The 25,897-nt window shown below is 37.7% G+C and overlaps 1 protein-coding gene across 1 annotated transcript in view; it reads right to left on the bottom strand.

Annotated features, from left to right (window-relative positions):
• The window catches only part of COL21A1 (collagen, type XXI, alpha 1), a 196,036-nt gene that overhangs the window by 138,752 nt on the left and 31,387 nt on the right, over positions 1–25,897 (bottom strand). The window contains exons 4-9 of the mRNA XM_006893157.1: positions 22,589–22,757; positions 22,259–22,475; positions 18,689–18,862; positions 17,131–17,208; positions 7,596–7,604; positions 7,111–7,194 (exon numbers count right to left, since the gene is read on the bottom strand). Coding sequence (XP_006893219.1) covers positions 7,111–7,194; positions 7,596–7,604; positions 17,131–17,208; positions 18,689–18,862; positions 22,259–22,475; positions 22,589–22,757 — 731 coding nt within the window. The remainder of the gene's footprint in view (positions 1–7,110; positions 7,195–7,595; positions 7,605–17,130; positions 17,209–18,688; positions 18,863–22,258; positions 22,476–22,588; positions 22,758–25,897) is intronic.

Raw genomic sequence — 25,897 nt, forward strand, 5'->3', positions numbered from 1 at the left:
CGTATTCAGTCAGAAACCACTCATCAGGACCCCAGTGATTATATGTTAAACATAGCCCCAACATTAAGGATCCATTAACACAGCCAAGTTTGCTGGTCATAAATACTACTTCAGGCTACCAGCTAGGGAAATTTGTTCCTGGAATATGACTGGGAAAATGGAAAGAACTGTGTGAACTGTGTTAGGAAGCCAACGGGGAAGGGAGGAGTGTTTCACTTCGAAGTTGCAAAGGTTGAAAAGAAAGGAAAGGTTATTTAAAAATAGATATAGAAGGGAAAGTCATAAATGAAGGAAGATGGTGTTGAAAATACAAAATGTAGTCCTGAAGAAATAATTTTTCACTCAAATCCAAGGACCAACTGTGACTACTAGGCATGAAGGAGTAACACTTGGAGTCTTCGAGGCAGTAGACTATTCATATTATTTTTTTTAAAAAAAGATCCACTCCTTTAGTTTGCTTGGCTGCATAGTCAACACTCTTGGCACCAGCAGCCAGGAAAGTAAAAGATCAGAAAGTCTACTATTAGGGACCTCTCCAAAGTACTGAAGAGCAATGGTGTCTCTCTGGACACTAAGGTGCATCTGATACAGGTCATGGTCTTTGCTATTACTTGTTATGCATCAGAGAGTTGGACAATGACTAAGGAGGATAGGAGAATTTATGCCTTTGAGCTGTGGTGCTTGAGAAGAGTGTTGAATGTACCATGGACTGCTAGGAAAACAAACAGATTCATCCTGGAAAGGGTTAAACCGGGCGGGTCCCTGAAGGCAAGGATTCTGAGGCTCCATCTAACATACTTTGGACATACTGTAAGGAGGGACCGGTCCTTGGAGAGGGACATCATGCTTGGGAGGGTGGAGGGACAGAGCAGGAGGAGAAGGCCCTCTATGAGGTGGATTGATTCAGTGACTGAGGTAATCGGCATGGGTGTGTTGGAGACAGTGCGATTGGCACAGGACAGAGCAGAGTTTAGGGCTGTTGTACATAGGGTCACTATGAATCATAAACGACTCGACAGCACATAACAACAACATATGAAACAGGTATTTTTATTTCTCCTATTTTTATGTAGAAAAACCAAGGTCCAGGAAGTGTAGGTAACTTGCTCAAAGTCACAGAACAGTAGTGATAATGGGATTTTTATCTGAGTTAGTCAAGCTCTAATTAGGTAGTTCTTGTGATATTGTCCCTAGGGAGTTGTGATAATAACCCTAACTCAAAATTCAACTCAAATGCATTGCCCTGAAATCAGGACTGACTCATACTAAACCCTTCAATGGGTTTTCTGGGGTTATAAATTGCTTTGGGGGGGTCCCCATCTTTATTCCATGGAGAAGCTGGTGGATTCGAACCACCTGTCTTTGGGTTGACAGCACAACTCCCTACCCATTAGGCTACCAGGCTAGCAGAGCTTCCTAAAATGGCACTTTTCTGGTTTGAACCCACCAGTTGCACTGAAGGAGCAAGATGGGTAATCTTCTCCTGGGGGTTTTACAGTCTCCCAAAACCTGCTGTAAGGCCAGCTCTGAGTTAGTTTGCACTCAGTGGCAATGAGCTGAGCAGAGTCCTGCTCCTAAACATTACTATCCCAGCTGGTGTTAAATACATACAGTTACCAGAACCGGTCCTGCGCATTGCCAACAAATTTAGCATGGAACAAAAATTTCCAAAGACATGAAATCGAACACATGGCATATTATTATAACTGTGACTAACTTCCCAATACACTTGATTATAATTTAATTGAAACATGCACATTTTGAATTTAGGAAATATGGACTCAGCTGAAAAAAAAAAGCATAGTTATTTAGGTTGAGTTGAATTTGTGCATGGACGGTATTTCTAAACTGTTGACAGGAGTGGAAATGTCATGGAATAAGCTAAAACATCTCTGCATAAGGTCTCTTAAATAGCATAAAAGTGAATAATGACATTTAAAAATTGTTGTGCTTCCAAAAGCCAGCTAAAGTAAGACTGTCTTTAGAATATTTTATACCTAAATTTCATATTTTTAAGTCCAATTTTTAAAATCCTTTTGTCTTCATGCTCTCCATCTGCCTTCCATGAGGACATTTGATCTAAGATCTAATTCATTTCCCAGAAACAATTAGTGCACTCTAGTGACAGATACATTTTTTTTCATGGTCAGTGAAGAGTTATGTCATGAAAAACATCATTTCTGGATAACATATATATTTTATCTGGTTTGGTGACCTATCTGTCAGGCTTTTAAGACTTCTGGAGAACTCTATTTTAGAATTAGCACAGCCTAACAGCAACTGGGATGATGGAGGTAGGGGTGTCAGAGACAGTGAAATTGGCTCAGGATGGGGCAGGATTAGGGTTGCTGAGTCACAAGCAATTCAGTGAATGGCATGTAACAACAACAACAACAGCACTCATTACAACGCTGGCCTATTGGTTAGAGAGTTTTGTTTTCAACCTACAGACACATGATTTGAATCCACCAGTTGCTCCTTTGAGAAATGTGGGCAATCACCTCCCATATAATTGAAAGCCTCTGAAAACCTGGCAGAGGGTCAGTTAGGAGTCAGTTCTGACTTGACTGTAATGTGTTGAGATTTGCTGAGCTGAACAATTGTCAGAAGAGTTCCTCCTCAGTGACCAGTTTCATGATTCACTGCTGATCTCTCAGAACTCTATTTTTGACAAACAATAAGAACTGCATCGGCTCTTCACAACTGAATCTGTGTGACAGAGTCTTTGAAATTCTCCAGAAAAGCTTCTCACCAAGTATTAGTTGGTTCTGCAGTGAAATTGCCTTGTCTGCTTCAGTTCAGGTTCTGCTGAACTAATTAAAATCCCATCCATTTTTAAGCCAGAAGTTCTTGCAAGAAAGTGCAGCTGAGAGTGTTGCTAGGGCATTTGTTTCTCATATACAGGTTGTTGATTGGGATAAGAAACCACCTCCAAGGGAACGAGCCCTAGAAGGATGGAAGAGTATGTGTGTGTTCCTGTCACCCTGCCAGGATTTCTGAGGAAAATGGAAAGCAGATTGTGAAGGCATGCCAACTTGCAGACTGGTGGAAAGCTGCAATTTCACTTAAAGTAGTAGGTGGCAAGGGGCTACATTATGACTAAGAAAAAAGAATGGAAATAAGGAACACATGAAACTTGGAAATATTGGCTATTAGACATTTCACCAGATAAGATAAAGGGTGAGCTTAGAAATTGTTGCAGAAGCATATGGAAGAAAATGCATGTTAATACAAGAAGTTCATTGGCCCATGACTGAAAAATAGAGCATATGTAAAAGGCTGCCAAGAGCTTCCTAAAAGTGGAGAGCAGGCTGGAGACCTGAATGAGTCTCTGAACCTCCACCAGGTTTTCAGAGGCTGTAAATTACACTGGAGGTGATTATCCCTATTTCCCCAAAGGAGCAACTAGTAGATTCAAAACATGTATCTTTGGGTTGGCAATATAACCCTTGAGTCACTAGACCAGAGTTATAGTTAGTCTGTGCTTATTTTAAAAAAGAAGAAGTCTCTGCTTAAAGTGCTCCAGAATTCTAAGAAACCTGACAACTAGGTCACCATGCCAGATAAATGCACATGATACATAGAAATTCTGTTTGTCATGGCATTATGACTTTTCATCAACCATGGAAAACTTATCTGCCACTAGAGTGTACCCAGGGAGAAAAGCTTACTCATTTGTGTCCCTAAAACCAATCACTGGAGAAGCTCAATATCAGCTTTGAAAACTAGGCCAGGTGCTGATTTTGGAACAGACCATCAACTACTCATATGAAAGTTCAAACTGAAGCTAAAGAAAATTAAATAAAACCCACAAGAACCAAAGTTTGACCTCTAGTCTATCCCACTAGAATTTAAAGACCATCTCAGAAACAGGTTTGAAGCCTTGAGCACTATCAACAATATCATCCATGAAGAGGGAGCTCTGGTGACCTAGTGGCAGGAAACTGCACTGCAATCCCAGAGGCACGTGGTTTGAATCCACCAGATGCTCTGCTGGAGACAAACGCCTCCTGAATCAGTCAGATCTGATTTGACGGTACATACACAAAACATACTTTGGGCTTGTTGCAAGGAGGGACAGGTCCTTGGAGAGGGACATCATGCTTGGGAGGGTGGAGGGACGGCGCAGGAGGGGAAGACCCTCTATGAGATGGATTGATTCAGTGACTGGGGTAATCGGGATGGGTGTGTCAGAGGCAGTGCGATTGGCACAGGATAGAGCAGGGTTTAGGGCTGTTATACATAGGGTCGCTATGAGTCGCAAACGACTCGATGGCACATAACAACAACAACAACACAAAAATAAGAAAATAAAATTTTTTATTTTTTTTTTATTTTTTATTTTTTATTAAGTTTTGTGTGCATGTACCGTCAAATCAGATCTGACTGGTACAGGAGGAGATTGCCCCTCCTTCCCCGGCAGAGCATCTGGTGGATTTGAACCGTGCACCTCTGGGATTGCAGTTGCAGCTTCTTGCCACTAGGCCACCAGAGCTCCCCAGAAAATAAAATTTTTTAAAAAAGAATATCATTCATGAAGAATGAAAAAAGTCACAGCAAAGACAGAGGAGAAAGAAAAGACAAACATGGTTGTCAAAACAGACTCTGACTATTGCACTACAATGCCTAGAAGCCAAAGCAAAGGAAAGAAATCAAGAAGTTAAAGAGCTGAGCAAAAGGCTTCAAAAGGAAGTAGGGAAGTCAAAGTATAGTATTATAATAAAATGTGCAAGGAGCTGGAGTTTGAAAATCAAAAGGGACAAATTCATGCTGCATTTCTTAAGCTGAAGGAAGTGAAAATCAAATTCAAGCCTCGAATTATAATATTTAAGGATTCTGAAGGTAGAGCTGTATCTATTCCCATTCCAAAAGAGGTGACCCAACAGAGTGTGGAAATTGTCAAACGATATCACTAATATCACATGAAAGCAAGATCCTGCTGAAGATTATCCAGAAATGACTGGAACAGTACATCAGAGAACTGCCAGACGTACAGGCTGGGTTTAGAAGAGACCACTAGACACTAGGGACATCATTGCCAACATTAGATGGGTCTTGGCTAAAAACAGAGAGTACCAGAGGAATGTCTATCTGTGTTTTATTGACTATGCAAAGGCATTTGACAATGTAGATCACAACAAACTGTGGCTAACCTTGAAAAGGATTGATATCCCAGAACACTTAGTTGTGCTCATGCAAAACCTGTATCTGCCAGGAAGCAGCAGTCAGAACAGAGCAGGGGAAAACTGTATGGACTTCCAGGAGAAGAAATAAGTCTGTCCTGGAGAGGGTGAAATCATAGTGTTCCCTGGAGGGAAGTATTTTGAGGCTCCATCTCACATATTTTGGGAATATAGCCAGAAGAGACTAGTCCTTGGAGAAAGATATAGTGCTTGGAAGGGTGAAGGGAAGAAACGCAGGAGAGGAAGGCTCAGGATGAGATTAATAGATTGAGTAGCTGGAGAAATGGGATTAGGTCTGTCAGAGATAATGGGATTTCTTCAGGATAGGGCAGGTTTCAGAGCTAGTATACACAGGGTTGCTATGATTTTCAGGCAACTCAATGACACATAACAACAACAACAATATGATGTGAAATATGATTGAATTAAGTTTTTTCACCCAAATAACTTTGTGTTTAATTGTAGAATCGCCTTTTTTTGGGGGGAAAAAAGAGACTCTTTGTTGATTTACAATAAAAGTTAATAGGAATTCATAATAGCATGTTAGAGACAAAGGGAATGAATGATAGTCAGGGAAGCACTATGGGGCTTTAAGAAATTAGACATCGGGGCCTCTTATTTCTGCACTGTATCTACATTATGTGTTTGTATGTGTCAATTAAGCACTTTTATGTGTAATAGTAGAAGTTTAAAAAGAAATATCAAGACATTTTTTAAAATAAGTATGCTTAGTAGAATATATCAAGGTTTCTTACAAAGGATATTCTGCTATGAGAACTATCTAGGTTTTCTTCTTTATTCCTATAGCTTCCTAAACTTGGTATAAAAATCACTAAATGCTGGGAAGGGTAGAGTGTCAGCAAAGGAGAGGAAGACCCTCAATCAGTTGGACTGACATGATGACTACTCTTGTGTGTCAGAAAGTGTGAGGATGGAGCAGGATAGAACAGGGTTTAGATCTTTTGTTTATGCAGTCACTATCAGTCTTACTTGACGGGAAGACATCTAACAACAGCATTCTAACACAGTATCATTCCAATGTAGTATACAATACTTATCCGCTCTGTATTGAAACAGATGAGGGAGAGAACTGTTTAAAAGGAATATATGATTAGGTATTATTGGCATGACAGAGTCCAGAATAAGAGCCACGAAGTAAAGTGGACTGGGGTGAGAAGGACTGTATAACAATGAAAGAATTTTTTTTTAAAGAAAAGCCACTGAGAGCGAGGGTTGAACAGGGAGGAAAATGTGCAACAATGAATGGAAATCCAAGTTCTCTATAAACTTTCATTAAAATCTCAGCTTAAAAAAACCCCCAAAAAACTGCATAGTATCATTCCATTATAAAACACTAAAGTCACATTTATAATTAAACAAAAATCTGTTATGAATGAGATGGTGAGTATATCCTTTTATTTTTTTAATTGCATTTTTGGTTGACAGTAACATTTAGGCTTAAAGTGGCCATGAAATATCACATGAAAATGGAAGTGCTTAGCATGCATGAAAAAGTGAAGCATTAAATATGGTTGACCAGTAGGACAAAAGTTAAAACTTCTTTTCGTCATGATCATTAATTGCATTCTGATTGTTTCACTTCCAATGGTTTTTGCCTTTTCTGTTCCCCTTGTTTTCTCATCTTTTCTTTAGAGTAATTACTGATCCTTTGGTCTTATACAGATTATTTGTTTTAATAAAATCCTGTACTCACTGGTGCTTTCCTCTATTTGTGTGCTATAATGTTGACCATGGATTATAGCTTCAACGTGAGATTTAAAGGGTACCTCGAGGCATTGGTCACATTGAGAGTTCTACAGTCCCAACTATTAGTTAGTCTGTATTTTTTAGGGCATTTGAGCTCCTTTCCTTGCTTTGCTCCCATTCCATCCAGGCAATACGCGGTACGGCCCCAGGGTTTACTCACTTTAGGTCCTTGTAGTCCTGGTTTTCCTGGTGGGCATACACATGGAGCCAAAGTTGAACCTACATCACTAGGACCATTTAGACACTGCAAAGGCAAAAGGAGATATAAATAACAAACAGGAAATAAATTGAAATATGTATATGAAACCAATAACTGGGTGGCACAAATAAAGTGCTCAATTACTAAACCCACCCAGTGATGCTTTCCAGCAGTCTGTCTATACACATGGGGTTTCAATGATTTTAAAAATCTCATAGTCATTTTCAGATCCATTTGATCCAATTCACTAAGAAAATTCAAATTTTTGAAAAGTAGAACTACTAAATGCATTCAAGTTACATATAGACATATATATATATATACATACATATATATACTCTATTTATCTAATATCTATTTATCTAATGTACTTACAATTCATAGAATTTCATCAAATCCCACAATGTAAATATTACCTTAAGGGGAGTAATAGTATCCAAGCCTACCTCTCCATTCTGGAAGGGGAAAAAAAGCATATTTTAAGGTGTGTTTTCAATTAAAAGTTCATATTAACTTCATAATTTACAGATATTATGATTCAGATCAAAGATACATGATATGTCCAAACTATCAAGTATTACAAAATTAGTATTTATTCTCAAAAAAATTATTTGTACATGTTACTGGTATATTTATAGTGGTACAAAGTAAGGACATTAGCTAAGGTTATAGTTAAATGAGAAAGCTAAAATGCAAAAGGATATAATAGCAATCCAAGGGAAAAAAAACCAATCTCAGAGTATAATTTTTATACTCTCTTCAACTTTCTAAAAATAATCTTAAACCACAAAGAAAAAAAAACTAATAATACCTCAAAGAAAGTCATAAACTGAATACATGAAAATTTCATACACTTATAAGATTCCACTAAACAGTATTTCTAGTAATTAAGACAATGTTAGGGAGCTCAGACATCCTAGTGAGTAAAGATCTATCAACCCAAAGACAGGCAGTTTGAATCCACCAACTTCTTCAAGAGAGAAAGATGGACAATCTCCTCTTGTGTGATTTACATCTAGAAACTTGCTAGAGGGTCAAGTATGAGTTATTCTGATTCTATGGCACAACACAATTTTAAATAGCTTAATAATCCTTCTAAACAATACATTACTTCAGAAAAAGAGAATGTGTAAATTAAGTTTATATAAGGCAAACAAGAGGCATAGAATCACCATTCAGATTAAGAAAAAGGACATCTCAATATAAAAAGTAAATGTGAGCTTTCAAAACTTACAATCAGAAGGTTTGTTTTATTATATGAAGGGTAATAAATGGTAAAAGTCAAAGTATCTGTACACAAAATAAGTCCTACAGACTCTAAAAATTCAGTGCTTAATATTAATACTTTTAAGAAAGATTTATAGTCTAAATTATTCCAGAATGACTACTTTCTAGATGGTTCTAATTTGATGTTACTATTGACCCTGTAAATGTACTCTTCTATGTTTTCAAGTTTCCATAACATGTGGATTCATAGTTTGCTCCATTTATTAGAGAAAATGAGATGATGATGATGATGATAGCATGACTATCCAATTTAAAAAGAGCCATGTAGGGCTCAAATATCATGGTAAATCCATGTTGTAAAAAAGTTTCCTAATATCCGCCCTTGGTTTCACTAGCAAAATTAGGAATCTTTTCCCCCCAGGCTATAAACAATTGAAAAAACATACGATGGTACATAGACACAAATACACATACACACGAATTCAGATTCTAAATAGTCACCATTTAAAAAATAAAAATACAACTACACAAATAAAAATGCTGTTGATATTCTTGTCATAAAAAAATCTTAGTTAAATACAATAATGAAAAATAGAAAAAAGCTATTTATTCCTCATTGCAAAAATGTATTTGTATACAGGATACTGAAAAATTTTCTATGCTTTAGAAATGTGCAGGTTGAGCTGTCTGGTCACATGTTTAATTGAGCATGGACACATTTCTGACACCAGATACTGAGACAAAGAATCCTATGTTTGTCTGGAGCAAATTCAGTTCTGCTTCACCTGTGCACTGGAATAATTTAGTTCAAAGATGATGGGGGGAAATTATTTCCTTGTGGCCGTTCACTGGTACACATCATTTCACTTCATTTATTAATGTCAAAATATCCTCAGGAGGGTGGAGGGAAAGCACAGGAGAGGAAGATCCCAGATGAGATGAATTGATAAATTAAGTGACTGGGGCAATGAGGGTTGCTGTGTCAGAGGCAGTGAGACTGGCTCAGGACAGGGAAGGGTCCAGAGCTGCTGTACGTAGGGTTGCTATGACTCACAGGCAACTCCACGGCCCAGAACCACGACAACAACAGTATTTCTAGTGACAATAAAGAAAATTAACTCTATATAATATGACTCATACATTATCTAGCTTTTACTTGTTATGTTAAATACACTTTTTGCCCCCCACCCTCTGCTCCCCTCTCCTTCCTCCCCATCTGCTTTTGGACATTTATCCACATCTTACTAATTATCCTTCTATTTTTGCAATAATGGTCTTGTGCAGTATTTGCCATTATGAGATTTAGTTCACTCAGTATAATGCTCTCTGGATTCTTTCATGTTATATAGGATTTTACAAAACCATAGCTCCTTAGTGCTGCATGTTGTTGTTGTTGTTGTTGTTGTTAAGTGTCATCGAGTCTCAGGCAACTCATAGCAACCCTATTAAGGTGAGTCCTCGATGCTTGGGTGTCTCTCATCCTCTCTCCAGGTTCATAGGGTTTCTGGAGGCAAGCTATTATGGAAGTGGATGCCACTACTCTTTTCAAGCTAGTGCTTCATAGAATTCCATTTTGTGAATGTCCTATAATTTCTCAGTCCATTCATATGTCTGTGGACATTTGGGCTGTTTCCATTTTCTTGATACTGTAAATAATGTTATTATGAACATCAGCATACATATCTCTGTGTCTCATTTCTATTTTTCTTGGGATGTGGCATCAGGATTGGACGAAGACTTATCAACAACACACATATGTTATGCAGATGACATAACCTTGCTTGCAGAAACTGAGGAAGATCTGAAGCAGTTCCTGCAGAAGGTCAAGGACTGCAGTCTTCAGTATGGATTGAAGCCCAGCATCATGAAGACAAAGATTCTCATCATTGGGCCAATTGGCAGTACCATGTTAGATAGAGAAGAGGCTGAGATTGTTAGAAATGCCAGCTTGGTCAGCTCTACAATCAACACTCTAGGTACCAGAAGTCAAGAAATCTAAAGATAAATTACTATGGGAAAGGCTGCTGTTGGGGACCTCTCAAAAGTGCTGAAAAGCAACAATGTCAGTCTGAAGTCTAAAGTATGCGTGATTCAGGGCATGGTCTTTCCATTCACTTGTTATGCATCAGAGAGCTGGAAAATGACCAAAGCTGACAGAAGAATAATTGATGCCTTTTAGTTGTCATACAGGAGAAGAGTATTTATACCATGGATTGCCAAGAGAATAAACAGGTTTAGCCCAGAGAGAGTGAAACCAGGCTGTTCCTCGAAGGCAAGGATCTTGAAGCTCCCTCTCACACATTTTGGGCATGTGGCTGGGAGGAGTAGGGGGAAGCACCAGTCCCCGGGGAAGGACATCATGCTTGGAAAGGTGAAAGGTGAATGGACAGTGCAGGAGAGGAAGATTCCAGATGAGATGGATTGACACAGTAACTGAGATAATGGAGGAAGTATGTTGGGGACAGTAATAAAGCCAAGTCCAGAGCTATTACATAGGGTAGCTATGGGTCACAGGCAAGTCAACGGTACATAACAAATAACAACATATTCACAGAAGTGTAATAGCTGAGTCATACGGGATTTTTCTTTTCAGCTTTTTGAGAAAATGTCAAAGTGCCTTCCAGCGTGATTATAGCATTTTACAATCTCACCAGCAATGTGTAACAGTTCCAATCTCTCCCCATCCTCTCCAAATTGTATTGCCTACTGTCCTGTTAAACTTTTCTACTGCTACTGGAGTTAGAGGGTTATCTCATTGTGATTTTGATTGGCTTCTCTTATTGTCAGTGATTTTGGGCATTTTTTCATGTGTCTGTTGGCCATTTAAATGTCTTCCTTTGTGAAAAGTCTTTCCATACCTTCTGCCCATTTTGTGATTGTGTTATCAGTTTTTTCCTTGCTGAGATCCTGGAGTATTCTGTAAACTTTCCTTGAGACCTTTGTCTTAGAAGTCTTTGCCAAATGCTTTTTACTCATTCTGTAGGTTTTCCTCTCACCCTACTGGACAAAGTTTTTGAAGCACACAGAAACTTAATTTTTTTTAAAGGTCGCATGCATTGATTTTATCCTCTCCTGGATGTGATTTCTGGCTCTATTTGCTAGCCTATTTATACCATAGACAAGGCTTTCTGAGTTTGATCACATTTGTGTCATTTGTATGGTTTGGGGTTTTACCCCAGATCGCCAATCGACCTAAAATTGATTTTTGGGTATGGGGTGATATGTGGATCTTGCTTCAACTTCTTGCTTCTGTAGGTAGAGTTCCAGTTTTTCCAGTATCATTTGTTGAAGAGGCTGTCATTTCCTCATTTTATAGGTTTGGATTCCTTGTCTAATACCAGTTGACTATAGGTGTTGGTGTTTGTTGTTGTTATGTGCTATCAAGTTGCTTGAGATGCATAAGGACCCTATATACAGGCGCCCTAAACTCTGCTCTATCCTGTGCCAACCTTATTGTCTCTGATGCATCTACCCCCACTGCCCCAGTGACTGAATCAATCCATCTCATCGAGGGACTTCCTCTCCTATGCTGTCCTTCTCATCAAGCATGATGCCTCTCTCTAAGGACCAGTCTCTCCTTGTAACATGTCCAAAGTATTCCAGATGAAACTTCAGAATCCTTGCCTTCAAAAAGTAGACAGGTTAATTATTGGGTTCTCAATTCTGTTCCAATGATCTGTATTTCTGCCATTGTACCAGTAACATGCTGTTCTGGATGTTACAGCTATGTAGTGGATTTTGAGATGAGGCACTATGCCTCTCATTTTATTTTTTTGTTTTTTCTAAGAGCATTGCTTATTTGAGGTCCCTTTTCTTTCCAAATAAACTTGTAAATTACTTTTGCTATATCTTGGAAAAATGAGTTTCTTATTTGTACTGGGATTGTGTTACACATGTACATTGCTTTTGGTAGGGTTGTCATTTTCACTATGTTGAGTCTTCCTATCCATGACAGGAAATATTTTTCTATTTGGTCAGGTCTCCAATAGGAGATGTATGCAGTATGATTTCTGTTTTTCCATGTAAAGATCTTTTACATCTCTTTTAGTTTATTCCCAAGCATTTTAGTTTCTGTTTGGCTATTATAAATGGTATTGCTGTCTTAGTTTCCTTTTCCATAATTTCTTTGCTGCTGTAGAGAAATCTCACTGAATTTTGTATACTGATCTTATATCCTGCCACTCTACTAAACTGTCTCATTAGGTCTAAGAGCTTTTGTTGAATCTTTGGAGTTTTCTTTGTACAGAATTATATTGTGACTATTTTATCACCTCTTGACAATCTGGATAACTCTTATCTCCTTTCCTTGTCTTACTGTCCTAGCAAGTATTTCCAATACAATATCAGAAGAGGGTGGTGATAGTGGGCATCCCTGTCTGGTGTATGTTTGCAGGGGAAATGCCGTTAGTCTTTTTTCTGTTGGTAATGTTGTTGGCTCAGGTTTTGTATACATAATTTTTACTATGTTGAGGAAATTTCCTCCTACTCCTACTTAGTTAAGTGTTTTGATCAGAAAAGGGTTTTGAATTTTATCAAAGGCCTTTTCTGCATCAATTGATAGGATCATAGGGTTCTTGTTCCTTGCTTTGTTAATGTAATAAATCACAATGTTTGTTTTTCTTATGATGAACCATACTTGGGTATCTGTTATAAATTCCACTTGGTCATGATATTTTTTTATGTACTGTTAAATGTTATTGCCTTGGATTTTGTTTTATCTCTTTAATTTCAGCTATTTCTGCTCTGACATCACCTCTCTGATTTGCTATTCAAGATATTTATGTCTTCCCTTTCTTTTCTTTCGCTAAGTTTTCCAATGGTTTGTCTAGTTCATTGACCTTTTTGAAGAGTCAGTTCCTGATCTTGTTGATGGTTTCAATTTTTTTCTGTTTTCTATCTCACTGATTTCAGCTTTTGTCTTTTTAATTTCATTTCTTCTAAAGGCTGTGGGGTTAGATTGGAAGATTTTCTGTTTGATGGAGGTGTTCAGTTAGATTAATAATTTTGCTTCTTTCCTCCTTTTTTATATGCTCACCTATTGTTATAAATGATCTTGTTATAAATTATCCTTTGAGAAAATGCATTACCTATGCTCCAGAGATTTTGCTATGTCGTATTTTTTTCTTTTTTCAGCAACTATTTCATATTTTTATATTCATTGTTGTTATTGTTGTTGTGTATCATAGAGTCAGAACCGACCCATAGATGACCCTCCAGCAGGTTTTCAGAAGCAGTTTTAGCACAGGAAGAGTTTTCCCATTCTTCACCCATGGAGCCACTGATGGCCTCAAACCACATGCTTTTAGAATTTCAGTGCAGCTTCTTGCTACTAGGCCACCAGTTGGTGTTGTTAAGTGCCGTCTAGTTGTAGATGACTCATAGCAACCCTATGAACAAAAGACCTGAACACTTGTTTAACTTCCGTCGTTTCTCCATGTTCATAGAGTTTCCAGAGGCAAGCTATTTTGGAAGTGGATGCCACTCCTGCTTCCCAGCTTGCTTTAAACAGGGAGCTCCACCAAATACTGTCCACCATGGGTAACCATTATCGCATCTGACACATCAGTGTCACAGTGCTTAGCACCAGAGCAAGTCGTCTCTCCTATATATTCAATAAGAATTCTTTTTATTTCTTCTATAACTCATCATGTTATAGTATGATATTACTTAGTTTCCACATGGGTAGTTTTATAAGCTTTATCCTCTTACTAATTAGTTTTATGGCATTGTGGTCTGGAAAGATACTTTGTATTATTTCAATTTTTTTTCCTAATTTTTTATGTTTGCTTTGTGCAAGTACATATGATCAATTCAGGAGAATGTACAGTGTGAGCGTTAAAAGAAAGTAAACAGATTTGGTTGGATGCAGTACTCTGAATACACATGCAAGGTCAAATTTGCTAATTGTATATTTATATCTTCTGTTTCTTTATTAAGAACTTGACCTATCTTTTACTGAGAGAAATGTGTTAGTCTTCTACCACTGTTATGGTGCTGTTTCTTCAAGTCTGTTAATTGTTGTTTTATGTATTTTTCAAGTCTATCATTTGGTGTGTAGATGACCAAGGTTGTCATCCTGATCTACTATGACTTTAATCATAATATAATGCTCCTCCTTGTCTTTTAAAATGGTTTTCATCCTGAATTGTATTTTATCAGAGATTATTAAAGCCACTCTTGCTTTTTAGTGGATGCCATTTGCTTGCTACAATTTTTTCCAGCCTTTGGTTTTTAATCCATCTTTGTCTTAATTTCTTAAATGTGTTTCTTGTAAGCAATATATTGGATAGCTTTGATTTTTCATTCATTCAGTTACTCTTTTCCTCTTAAATGGTGTATTTAAGCCATTCACATTAAGTAGGATGATTTACAGGTCAGATCTTATCTCTGACATTTTGCTGTGTTTCTTTGTTGTTTTTGGGCTATCCACTTTCCTTTGGTGTCTCTGTATAAATGACTTCCCTTGGAATTTCTTGTGGAGGTAGTCTTGTTTTAACAAATTCCTTAAGTTCCTGTTTTTCTGCAAATGACGTAATTATTCCCTTATATTTGAGGGACAGCTTTGTTGTGTACAGGATCTTTGCCTGGCAATTCGGGTTTTTTTTAACATTCTGTATATACTATCCAATTGTTTTCTTTCTTGCATGGTGTCTCCTATAAAATCAGAAATTAATTCAATTGGTCCTCCCTTATAGATGACTTTCTTTCTCGTGCTGCTCTTAGTATTCTATTCTTATCTTTGATTCTGGAGAAGTTGACTATGATTTGTCTTGGTGCTTTCACTGCGTTCCTCCTGTTCTGGAATTCCAGGCATATGTGTGTTGTTCCTTTCGATGTTATCCTAATTGATGCTAATGTTTTCTTTCTTTTTTTTTCTCCCATCTCCTCTCTGTTTTATTTCTTCTAGTAAGTTCCCATTGAAGTTTTGTCTTCTAGCTCATTGACTCTCTGCTACACATCTTCTGTTCTGCTTTTTTGATCTTAGTGTATGCTGGAAACTTCTGCCATTTCCATCTTGATATTTTGGATTGCATTTTCATGCACTTCTGTTATTTTCCATACTGGGTTGTCTGTGTCTTCTCTGCATTGTGATGATGTTTTCTCATTACTTCTACTTTTGTATTTATAGTTTCAATTCTTTCTTTTATCTTTTGCAATGTTTTTTGAAGTTGTTTATGTTCCTCAAAGGCAATATAGTTCTTCTGGTTCCCTGATTCTGTGGTTTTTGTTTTATTCATGGTTTCCACTCTTTATTCCATCATTTATATCTTCTTCAGTAACCATTCACTTAACTTCATGTCAATGTATTTCTTCTGCCTCCCTGTTTCTTGGATATTCATTGGGTCTGCTATATGTCCTGATTTTTTTTTTTTAGAAATATTGTATGGGGTTAACTTCCAATTTTACTTCTCTAGCTCTTATTTGTTGTTTCTATGGGAGTAGGTAGGACAATGTGAATGAGGTGTGTTGACCTATCCACAAGAGGAATGGTTACCTATCATTTCACAAGGGAATTAGTCAGTCTCCAAAATCTACAAAAGGATTGGCTAGTCTGACAAAAAAAATGGAAAAGCTATAGCTGTAAAGAAGGAATTCTTCAGCCTCCAAAAATGATGTAATTCTTGGCTTAGCCAGAGAACAGATACCTCCCCCAATCCGGTGAAACGTAGAACAGGCTTAGTGATGGAAGCAGTGATGGCTGAACTGGAGAATTGATGGTGAAATGGGGCTTGGGAGCAAGAGACAATATTGGTAGGACTGAGAACATTTTTGATAATTTGAGAGGGGAGGAGAAAGCCAATATTGGAAGGGCTGTGAACCTGGGAGCACTAACAGTGATGAGTCTCAAGGCTGAGATGCCTTCACGCACATTTTGAGAGCTTTAATTCCTCCAATATAGCACTGTATGGTCTGTGAGCTATCACATCAGATTTTGGATCCAGCCAAGAAATAAGATTGGTTTTGAGATGAGTATCAGGAGGCATGGGAGTGTGGGGAACATGTCAAACCTCATGGAAATTGGCTTTGTATTATTGATGCTGTGGGTGGGGATAGTTTCCTCTGTTGAAGTTGGCAAAAGTCAGATATGGTGCTCCCCATGTGGCCTTTGCTCTTTTTACCACTTGCTTAGTTTTTTTATTCATAGTGTTGAAGTTGCCTAATGCTTTCTTGACATTATATAAAGTTTTTAATATATTATGTGTTGGGTTGTTTCTGTTGTGACTACACAGGATGGTGATACTTCTTTAACTTTATGAAGTTATTCATTAGTTGAGGCTTAAAGTGTTTCATTTATGAGGGTGGGCAATTTGCTCTATCAGTGTCCTCTTTGAGCCTATGAAGTGGGAAATTTTCCCTCCCTAGCGTCCTTCATGGCTTTTTTGATCTGGAGCACAGCCCTGTGAATATCTCACCTGAATGTGGCCTGCATCTCTTAAAGTTTATTGTTGTCCTAGGTTGTCTGTTGCCTAGCCAGTATCTCTCCAGGGAAATTGCAGGCAGGACCATCCCCTGCACATCAGTTTGCCTAGTCTGTTAGTGTATTGTCCTGAATGATCTGAGAAATGGACTCGTGGCCAAGTTCCCCAAATGAAGCAGCTTCTCTCCTCGGGAGCTGCACCCTCTCTGGGAGGATGTCTCCCACCTGATTGCAGCCCCCTCTCCTATTGTCTATTGTCCTTTTATTGCAGCATTGGCCTGAATGTAACACTTTTAATGTAAAACTTGAGGGGGGAAAATATCCATCCTACTTACAAATCCAGGAATCTCACAGGCTGTTTCCCGGTTGTTCTGTTCTGGGTCACAGTAGATTCTCAGTTTCTGGACATCAAACTAGGATTACAAACCCAACAGAGTTTCAGTGGTGGCACAAGCTGATTGATTAGACAACTCAAGTATGCAGAAATATTCATTGTAACTAGAAGCTGTTTCAAAACATAAATCACAGACTTCAGCTAAAACAATAACCTACAAAATCTGAATAGTCAGCATAAAATCCAAGATGTCACTCCACAATCAACACTCTTGGTACCAACAGCCAGGAAATCAAAAAACAAACTGCACTGAAAAAAATCTGCTGTCAAGGACCTCTCCAGAGTACTGAAGAGCAATAATGTCAGTCTAGAGACTCAGGTGCACCTGGTCCAGGCCATGGTCTTCACAATTACTTGTCATGCCTTGGAAAGCTGGACTATGAATAAGGATGATAGAAGAAGAAAAGATGCCTGTGAGTTGTGGTGCTGGAGAAGATTATTGCATATATACCATCTAATGTTAGGAGAACAAACAGGTTCATCCTGGAGAGGATAAAGCTAGGATGCTCTTTAGAGGCAAGGATTTTGAAGCTCTGTCTGACATACTTTAGGCATGTTGCAAGAAGGGACTAGTCCTTGGAGAGGGACACCATGCTTGGAGTGTTGGAAAGACAGCACAAGAAAGGAAGACTCTGAGATGGATTGACTCAGTAACTGGGGTAATGGGGATAAGTGTGTCAGAGACAATGAGGTTGGCTCAAGACAGTACAGGGTTCAGAGCTGTTGTACAAAGAGTTGCTATGAGTCACAAGTGGCTCAATGGCACACAACAATAACAACAACATTCTGCTCCAGCCCTTTTTGAATAATTTTCAGCAAGACTTGACTTGTGTGTGGTATTAATGGTATTCAATAATTTCCACATTCTGATGGAACATTTTTTCTTCTTCTCAAATAAAAACAATTATTGATTAAAAAAAAAATCCAAGATGTCGACTAGATAATGTTGTAGGAAACTGCCCTAGAATCAATAGTCAGTCTATTATTTCTTTTGGAACTCCAACAAACATCTTTTAAGTGCACCAAGAGTTATTCTGGACAGAATTATTTCTTAAGGTGTCTAAAATCTTTCCCAGGGATTCTGCATTTGTCCTCAGTCTCTACAGGCCAAAGTTATTTTCAGAGATTTAGTTACTGGCCTAGAGTGTTGTGTCTTGAGGGTCTATCCCTCGTAATGTTTAAATATTTAATGCAAATTGACATGTAGCATTAATGTATAATGATCTTATTTGTAATCATACATTTGATTGATAGGTTCTTCCCTTAATAATATCAGAACAAGACCGTCATACTCTAAAATCCTACAGAAATGGATGTCTTTATTATACATACTTTTCAATCCACACAGGACCATTCTGGACATTCTTGTATTATTAAGTTGGACAGATTTAAAAAAAAAACACTCAAGTTCAATAATCTATATGTGGTAAATATGTTTATCAAGGACACAAAGATTCATTTTACACCATGGAAAAGAACAAATCACTATATTTTTTTACCTGAACAGTTTCTTCTTTCCCAGAATATTTTCCAATTTGGGTTTGTCCACTGATGAAAATTCCTAAAACTGGATGTAATGGCTTGTTTTCAATTTGCTGATCATCAATATACAGAGTTACATCTTGTTCTGTTACTAGGAGACGAATTTGATGCCAGCTTTCATCAAATAATGTCTAAATGGGGGGAAAATATGAAAGATTCAGAAACACAATTTCTGAAAAAGTCTTTCAACTATTTCATTTCCAATTGTTTGCCACTAATCATCTCTCTGAAGACCCATATAACAAAGCTTGGTGGTATTAGATACTAATTGATTTACCTTGACCCTAATTAACCCTCAAAAGACATCCATAAACTAATTAATTAATTAATCCTATTTTTTAGTACCTGTCATATGTTCCAAAGTAACATAAAGCAATTTATTGAAACAATAAGCAAATCTAAAGGGCTTCTCTCATTCTTCATACTATTTACGTTACTGAAACTTTCTACCCTTTTACTAGACCATCCTCCTTAATATTCATAATCAACTTCCACATTTCAAACTCTTGACCATCCTGATTTTCTCCTCTGGTTGCCTTTTACCTCTGAGAAGATTCTTCAACATTCACTTTAAAGAGGCGTTTTCCCAAAGAGGTCTTTGCCTCGAGTGTCTATCTTGGTTGTTTTTCTCAGTATCCCCTTTTAAACCATCTCTTCTATGCCTACAGGTCAATTATTATATATATGGAACAAATGACTGCATCTCCTTGCTTTTTTCTCCTATACAAAATATCTATAATTCTAACACTGGATAGAATAATTTTACCAAGATGTCTCAAAATTAGGCTGAGACATATGTATCCAAATGAACTTAAACTGCCTCTTTCCTTCTTTCTTTATTTCACTGGGAAAGTACCCTCAATTTCTAATATACAACAAGGTTCTTTTCTTCCTACCTTTCCTTCATTACTGATAACCAGGTGAGAATTTTATCAATTGTGTCCCTTAAACTAGAGTCAAATTTGCATTTCTACTTAAATTGACACTGCTGTAATTTATTCCCAAAGATATTTTATTTTATTCCAACATTTTTTAAACTTTTATCTCATTCTTCCTTTTCCAAGCCATCTTTAATACTTCTACTAGGATTTATCTCTGTCACTAAGGTTTAGGGCTTTGCTTTGGGGTTTTTGGTTTTTTTTTTTTGAGGGGTGGTGTTTTGCTTCAGTAAAGCAAGAAGACTTTCTTTTCTGCAGGGAACACTGACAGACACCAGAGCCTCTCAAAGGTGAGGCTTCTATCACTAGGGTTTTGATGAAAACTGTAGTTAAGTACCATAAAGTCAACTAGAACTCATAGCAACTCGATGAACCAAAGACAGAAATTTGTTGTAACCTGAGCCATCCTCATGGTCTCCAACTTGCTCAAGACCATTGTTATGGTCACTGTGCCAAACCATCGGTTTGAGTGTCTTCTTTTTTTTTCCGCTGACCCTCTCTGCCTCTCTTAGGATGATGCCTTTATCCAAGCACTGGGCCTTCCTACAACATGCTGAAAGTGTATGAGAAAACACTTGACCATACTGCCTCTAAAGAGCACTAAATCGGCTTGTGCTTTCAGCATTGCATAGGGAAAATTACTCCTCTTCATATTTTTGCCTTAATCCTTAAATCCCTAAATCCTAGCTCAATAAAGAATAGAGTTGACATTGTTTATGAAAGAAAGTGAGCTCCATTTTTACCATAACACTCCTGTGACCAAGACCTTTCATCCAATTTGTCACCTACTGAATAAAATCCAAACTTTTTTATATGACATATCATATCTCTCATAAATTTAATGTATACCTTGCCAGTTAGTCCTTTAATGGCCAAATCTTATACTGCAAATATAGGGGACATTACTTGCCATTCTCTAAATAAAGGTTTGTGTGGTTTAGCGGGTAAAGGTTTGCACTGCCAAGCTAAAGGCAGGCAGTTCAAATCTATCAGCTATTTTATGGGAGAAAGATGGACAATCACCTCTCATGCACTTTACAGTCATTGAAAACCTGTTAGAGGGTTAGATCTGATTTGACAGCAATACGTGATAACTTCTTAGTACCCAACCATTAGTTTGCAATGCTTTCATCTTTCTCTATCAAAATTCTATATATCCTTCAAGGTGTAATGTAAAAACTGACTAATTTAGGAAGACTTATACTTTTTTTAATTTCGATTTATTTTCCCCTCCATGGTCTACAAAGATTTCTATGGGATATCAAGTACCTTTACTCTTCTGTTATAAATAAACAGGAAAGGAACAAGCAAGGTTTATTCATTTGTCATTATTTTAAGATTTAGTAATCTGCCTTAGATTATTTTTGTTATGTTCCATTGAGTCACTTGCCATTCATAATGACCCTATTTTAAAAAGCTCTGAACTCTACTCAACCCTGAGCCAACCTTATTGTCTCTGACATAGTTACCCCTATCACCCTAATCACTGAGTCAATCCATCTCATCAAGGGTCTTCCTTTCTTGTGCTGTCCCTCCACTCTTCCAAGCATGATGTTCCTTTCCAAGAACTGATCCCTCCTTGCAACATGCCCAAAGTATGTCAAGCAGAGCTTCTAATATGCCCTAGATATCACCCAACAAATGTTTATTTAATTTCATGTTATTGCCAGATAAAGAAATGACCTAAATGCATAATTTTCATGTATTATCATGTATATTAGTTAAATTGCAAACTTTTATCATTATAATGAATAATGCTTACTGATTTTATCATTAGATGAATGTTCTGACTGTTAAACTTGGAAAGTATACTGTCATTATTATCAATATTTATTAATTTATTTTTAGAGAAGAAAACGTCCTCCTAGGGAGTACTGGTGGCCTAGGGGCAAGAAGCTGTGCTGAAATCCCAAAGGCTTGTGGTTTGAGGCCACCAGCCACTCCACAGGAGAAAACTGGGCAATTTCTTCCTGTGCAATTGTCTCTAAAAAACCTGCTGGAGGGTCAGGCATGTTGGTTCTGACTCGACAGTATACCAAAACAACAACAATCAACATGAAGTCTATATCCATCATCAACTCTGTATTTAATAATATAACAAGTATACCTTTCGGTAGGGTGCTGTGGTTGTTGTTGTGTGCCAACAAGTTGTTGACGACTCATAGTGACCCTACGAATGAAAGACCTGAACACTTGTATAACTTTCATCTTATGTAGGATATGACGTTATAAAAACACCAATGTGAATTTTTAAATCAGATAGACATGATTTCAAGTCTTTTTATTGTCTATTACTCTTTAGCTGTGTTATTTTGAGGGGGAACATAGTTTACTAGTTTCTTCATCTGGATAGCTTCTTCTTTGGGTGAGAATAATAACGAAATATGTTAGCTCCTCTTACTCCCTTATCCTTACATAAATTTAGAATGCTTTTTGTTGTTGTTGACTTGTTTTCAGTAAAGCACCATTAAAATGAAATTTTTTTTTCACCACATCCATAGTGTAACTTTAATTCCCAAACACACAAAAACTGAACAGTGAGTGTTTCACACATAAGTATCTTTTATAACCACAACTAAGCATCTTTACCTTAACTCTAGGATCAGCAAAGATGACTACTTGGGTGTCATTAAATATGCTCGTCGTTGTAAATAGCAAGATTTTGTCTACACCATTTAAGGTCACTGCGATTTGTGGCCTTCCATCAATAGTTAAAATTCTCCATAAATCCCACATTTTCTTGACCTTAAATCTCAGAGTGGAGACAAATACATATGATGGAGGGAGACCTTCTGGGAAAACATTGCTAGAAAAAAGAAGAACACGTGTAAGTTTAAAAGTCTTTCAGAATATTTTTCAGTGATGTTAAAATATGTATAAAAGCAAACTTCGGCATTTCAAGCAAGACAAAACATTTACCTTGTGAATTCCGATAAATCAACTTTTGATGTTACTTCATATCCTTTTATCTTTGTTGGTGAGAGCTGGATTCTTTTTTTCACCTTTTTCTTTACACCTAAGCCTAAAAGTATATCAAATCCCTTCTCATCTCGAGCTGCCACTGGAATTCGTGTTGGACAGACAGATTCTATAAAGCAAAAGCAAAATCTGTAACAGATGGTTACTCATAAAGTACTCCAACAAAGAGGAGAAAAATTAAGGAATAAATACTAGAGAATGTAAGAATGAATAAGTCTATAACACTAATGAATTGTTTTAAGTTCTGATGGACTGGTAATAAGGAGTTATGCTGCCAATTTGAAGATGTTCTTTTCAAATCCTCCAGCTACTCCATGGGAGAAAGATGGGAAATCTCCTCCTCTGCAATTGCTGCCTCTGAAAACACTATAGGGGGTCAGCGGTGAGTCAGTTCCAACCTGAGAGCATAAAACAACAACAACATGCTCAAATCTGTAACACCGGTACCTTAAATATGAAGCAATCAAATACTACCAACAGGAAGCAATTCAACAATAGACAAAGACACAGTGGCTCTAACAATGGAGTCCAACAAAGCAACAATTTTGAAGAAGGTACAGGCCCAAGCATTGTTTGTTCTGTTGTACATAGGATTGCTTTGGGTTGAGCTGATCAATGTTCCTAAAAACAGAACTACTACCTAGGAGGAAAAAGGAGGGAAACTCTAGAATACGTTTCTTGATTCTCATTTAAATTCTGCTATTAATAAGACAGGTAACCTTGGATAACTCATGTTTCTTATATCTAAGATATTAACTCTAGGATTTCTTCCTTGCACCCTACCATTCCAAAATCCCAGACCAAACCCACTGCCATCAAGTCTGTCCTGACACAGCAATCTTCAATCAGATGCCCAAGACTGTAAATCTTTAGGAGAGGTAGCAATCATGCAAATGGAAATTATGGGTTGGATGTGTGGTTTAATGAGATTCTTGATACTACAGACTACCATAGACTACACTCAACTAAGCAAGACTTGGTCATTCCACATCCTGATTAGAGCATGGCCCGCCTACTAAGCTGATACATTGTCTTAAAAAATAGGCCAGAATTTACCCACCCCACACGGGGGGGGGGGGGGGGAGCAGAAGACAAGTTACCAAGTAGGATCAGTTACTTCTATCACATATTCTAATCAGAAGATATGATTGTCTTTCAGGGTAAATAATGAAAGGAATGTGAGCAGGAGAATAGAAATATTTGTCTAGCTGAAGTAAACATGAAAACATGAGGACCAGAGAAGAAATACTCCCCAGTAACAATGTTCATAATAAATTTTGACTCTCTAAATCAATGATTCTCACCATTGGGCCAAATGGCAGCACCATAATAGATGGAGAAGACATTGAGGTTGTTAGCAATTATAGCTTGCTTGGATCCACAATCAACACTCTTAACACCAGAAGTCAGGAAATCAAGAAAAAAGTTGCCCTGGGAAAATTTGCTGTCATGGACCTCTCCAGAGTGCTGAAGAGCAAATATGTCAGTCTAGATACAAAAGTATGCCTGATTCAGGCCATTTTACTTGTTATTCTTCAGAGAGTTGGACAATGACTAAGCATGACAGAAGAGTAAATGTCTTCTATATGTGGTGCTGGAGAAGAGCCTTGAACATACCATTGACTGCCAAGGAAACAAACCTTAGAGAGGGTGAAACCAAGTCTCTCCTTAGAGGTTAGCATTTTGAAGCTCTGTTTCACTTACTTTGGGCACGTGGCCAAGAGAGATCAGTCCTTGGAGAAGATAACATGCTCTGAAAGGTGGATAAAAGCACAGGAGAGGAAGACCCTGGATAAGATGGATTGATACAGTAACAGGAGCAATGGGGGTTTGGTGTGTCAGAATTAGTGAGACTGGCTCAGGACCAGGGAGGGTTCAGAGCTCCTGTACATAGGGTCGCTGTGCATTACAGGCAACTTGACAGCACGTTAATACTATGACAGATTTGGAAACAGGAGTGGCATCCACCATCCTAAACCCAATGCCTCCAGAAACTCTATGAAGTTTGATAAAAGTTAATAGTTGCAAAGGGGCTTCAGGCTTTTTGTTCTTAAAGTCACTATGAGTCATGCTTAACTCGAAGGCAATCAACAACAACAACAAATCAATGAGTAAGATAAAATCCTCATTATCATGGCAATGAAATTTCAGAAAAAGATACATTATATATAAACACACAGAGATAGACAGAACAATCTGTGATGCCTCATCTCAAATATATTTGAATTAAAATTGCTGAAGAGAGAAGTTTAGCTTTAAAAAGTATGTGCTATTTCTGCATAAGGATATTCAGATTTCAATTGCTTTTTGTTTTCTTTAAATACTAAAATGTTACAAGAGGACTCTCATAGTTTAGTTCATGGTGAGTTGCACTGCTAAGTAAACAGTTAAAACATATCTGGTGGTTTCATCAGCAGCTCCTAGAAAGGAAGACAGGAACTCTCCTCTCAATAAGATTAATAGCCCCAGAAACCCAGTGGATGGTCACTATGAGTTAGAATCTACAAGAAAGCCTTTTAGTTTGAGTTGTTTTAACCACTCATGAAGGAATTCTGATAGCCTAGTCTGTAGGAAGTTGCACTGCTAATGCAAAGGTCACACTTCTCAAGCAGTTCAAATCTATCAGTGACTCTGTGAAAAAAAGATAGGGACTATCTTCCTGGTATTTACAGCTTCAGGCCCCCAATTACCAATCATTTCCAAATAAGCAGCACTAAGGGTTGAAAAGGAATCATTCCTGAATGTTTAGGTCCTCAACTTTAAAGAGAGAAAATTATATATTTCACCAAATTTATCTGTAATGGGGCATCCAGAATGTTCTGAATATGCAAATATATGAAGAACATCATGCTTGGAAGGGTGGATGGACAGAGAAAGAGAGGAAGACCCCAGATGAGATGGATTGATACAGTACCTGGGGCAATGGGGTTGGTGTGTCAGAATTAGTAAGACTGACTCAGGACAGGAAAGGGTTCAGAGCTGCTGAACGTAGGTTTGCTATACATCACAGGCAACTCAATGGAACATAACAACAATAATATACTAGGACCGATTTGGAAGCAGGAGTGGTATCCACTTCCTAAATAACATGCCTCCTGAAACTCTATGAATTTTGATAAATGTCGATGGTTGTAGAGGAGCTTCAGGCATTTTGTTCATGGGGTCACTATGAGTCATGCTCAACTTGTAGGCAATCAAAAGTATTATATTTTAGGGCATTATTTTTATCGGAGGAGTATGCAATGAGGG

The sequence above is a fragment of the Elephantulus edwardii genome, unplaced genomic scaffold, assembly GCF_000299155.1.
Source record: "Elephantulus edwardii isolate Elephantulus edwardi_28Jun2011 unplaced genomic scaffold, EleEdw1.0 scaffold00124, whole genome shotgun sequence".
NCBI classification, from domain to species: domain Eukaryota; kingdom Metazoa; phylum Chordata; class Mammalia; order Macroscelidea; family Macroscelididae; genus Elephantulus; species Elephantulus edwardii.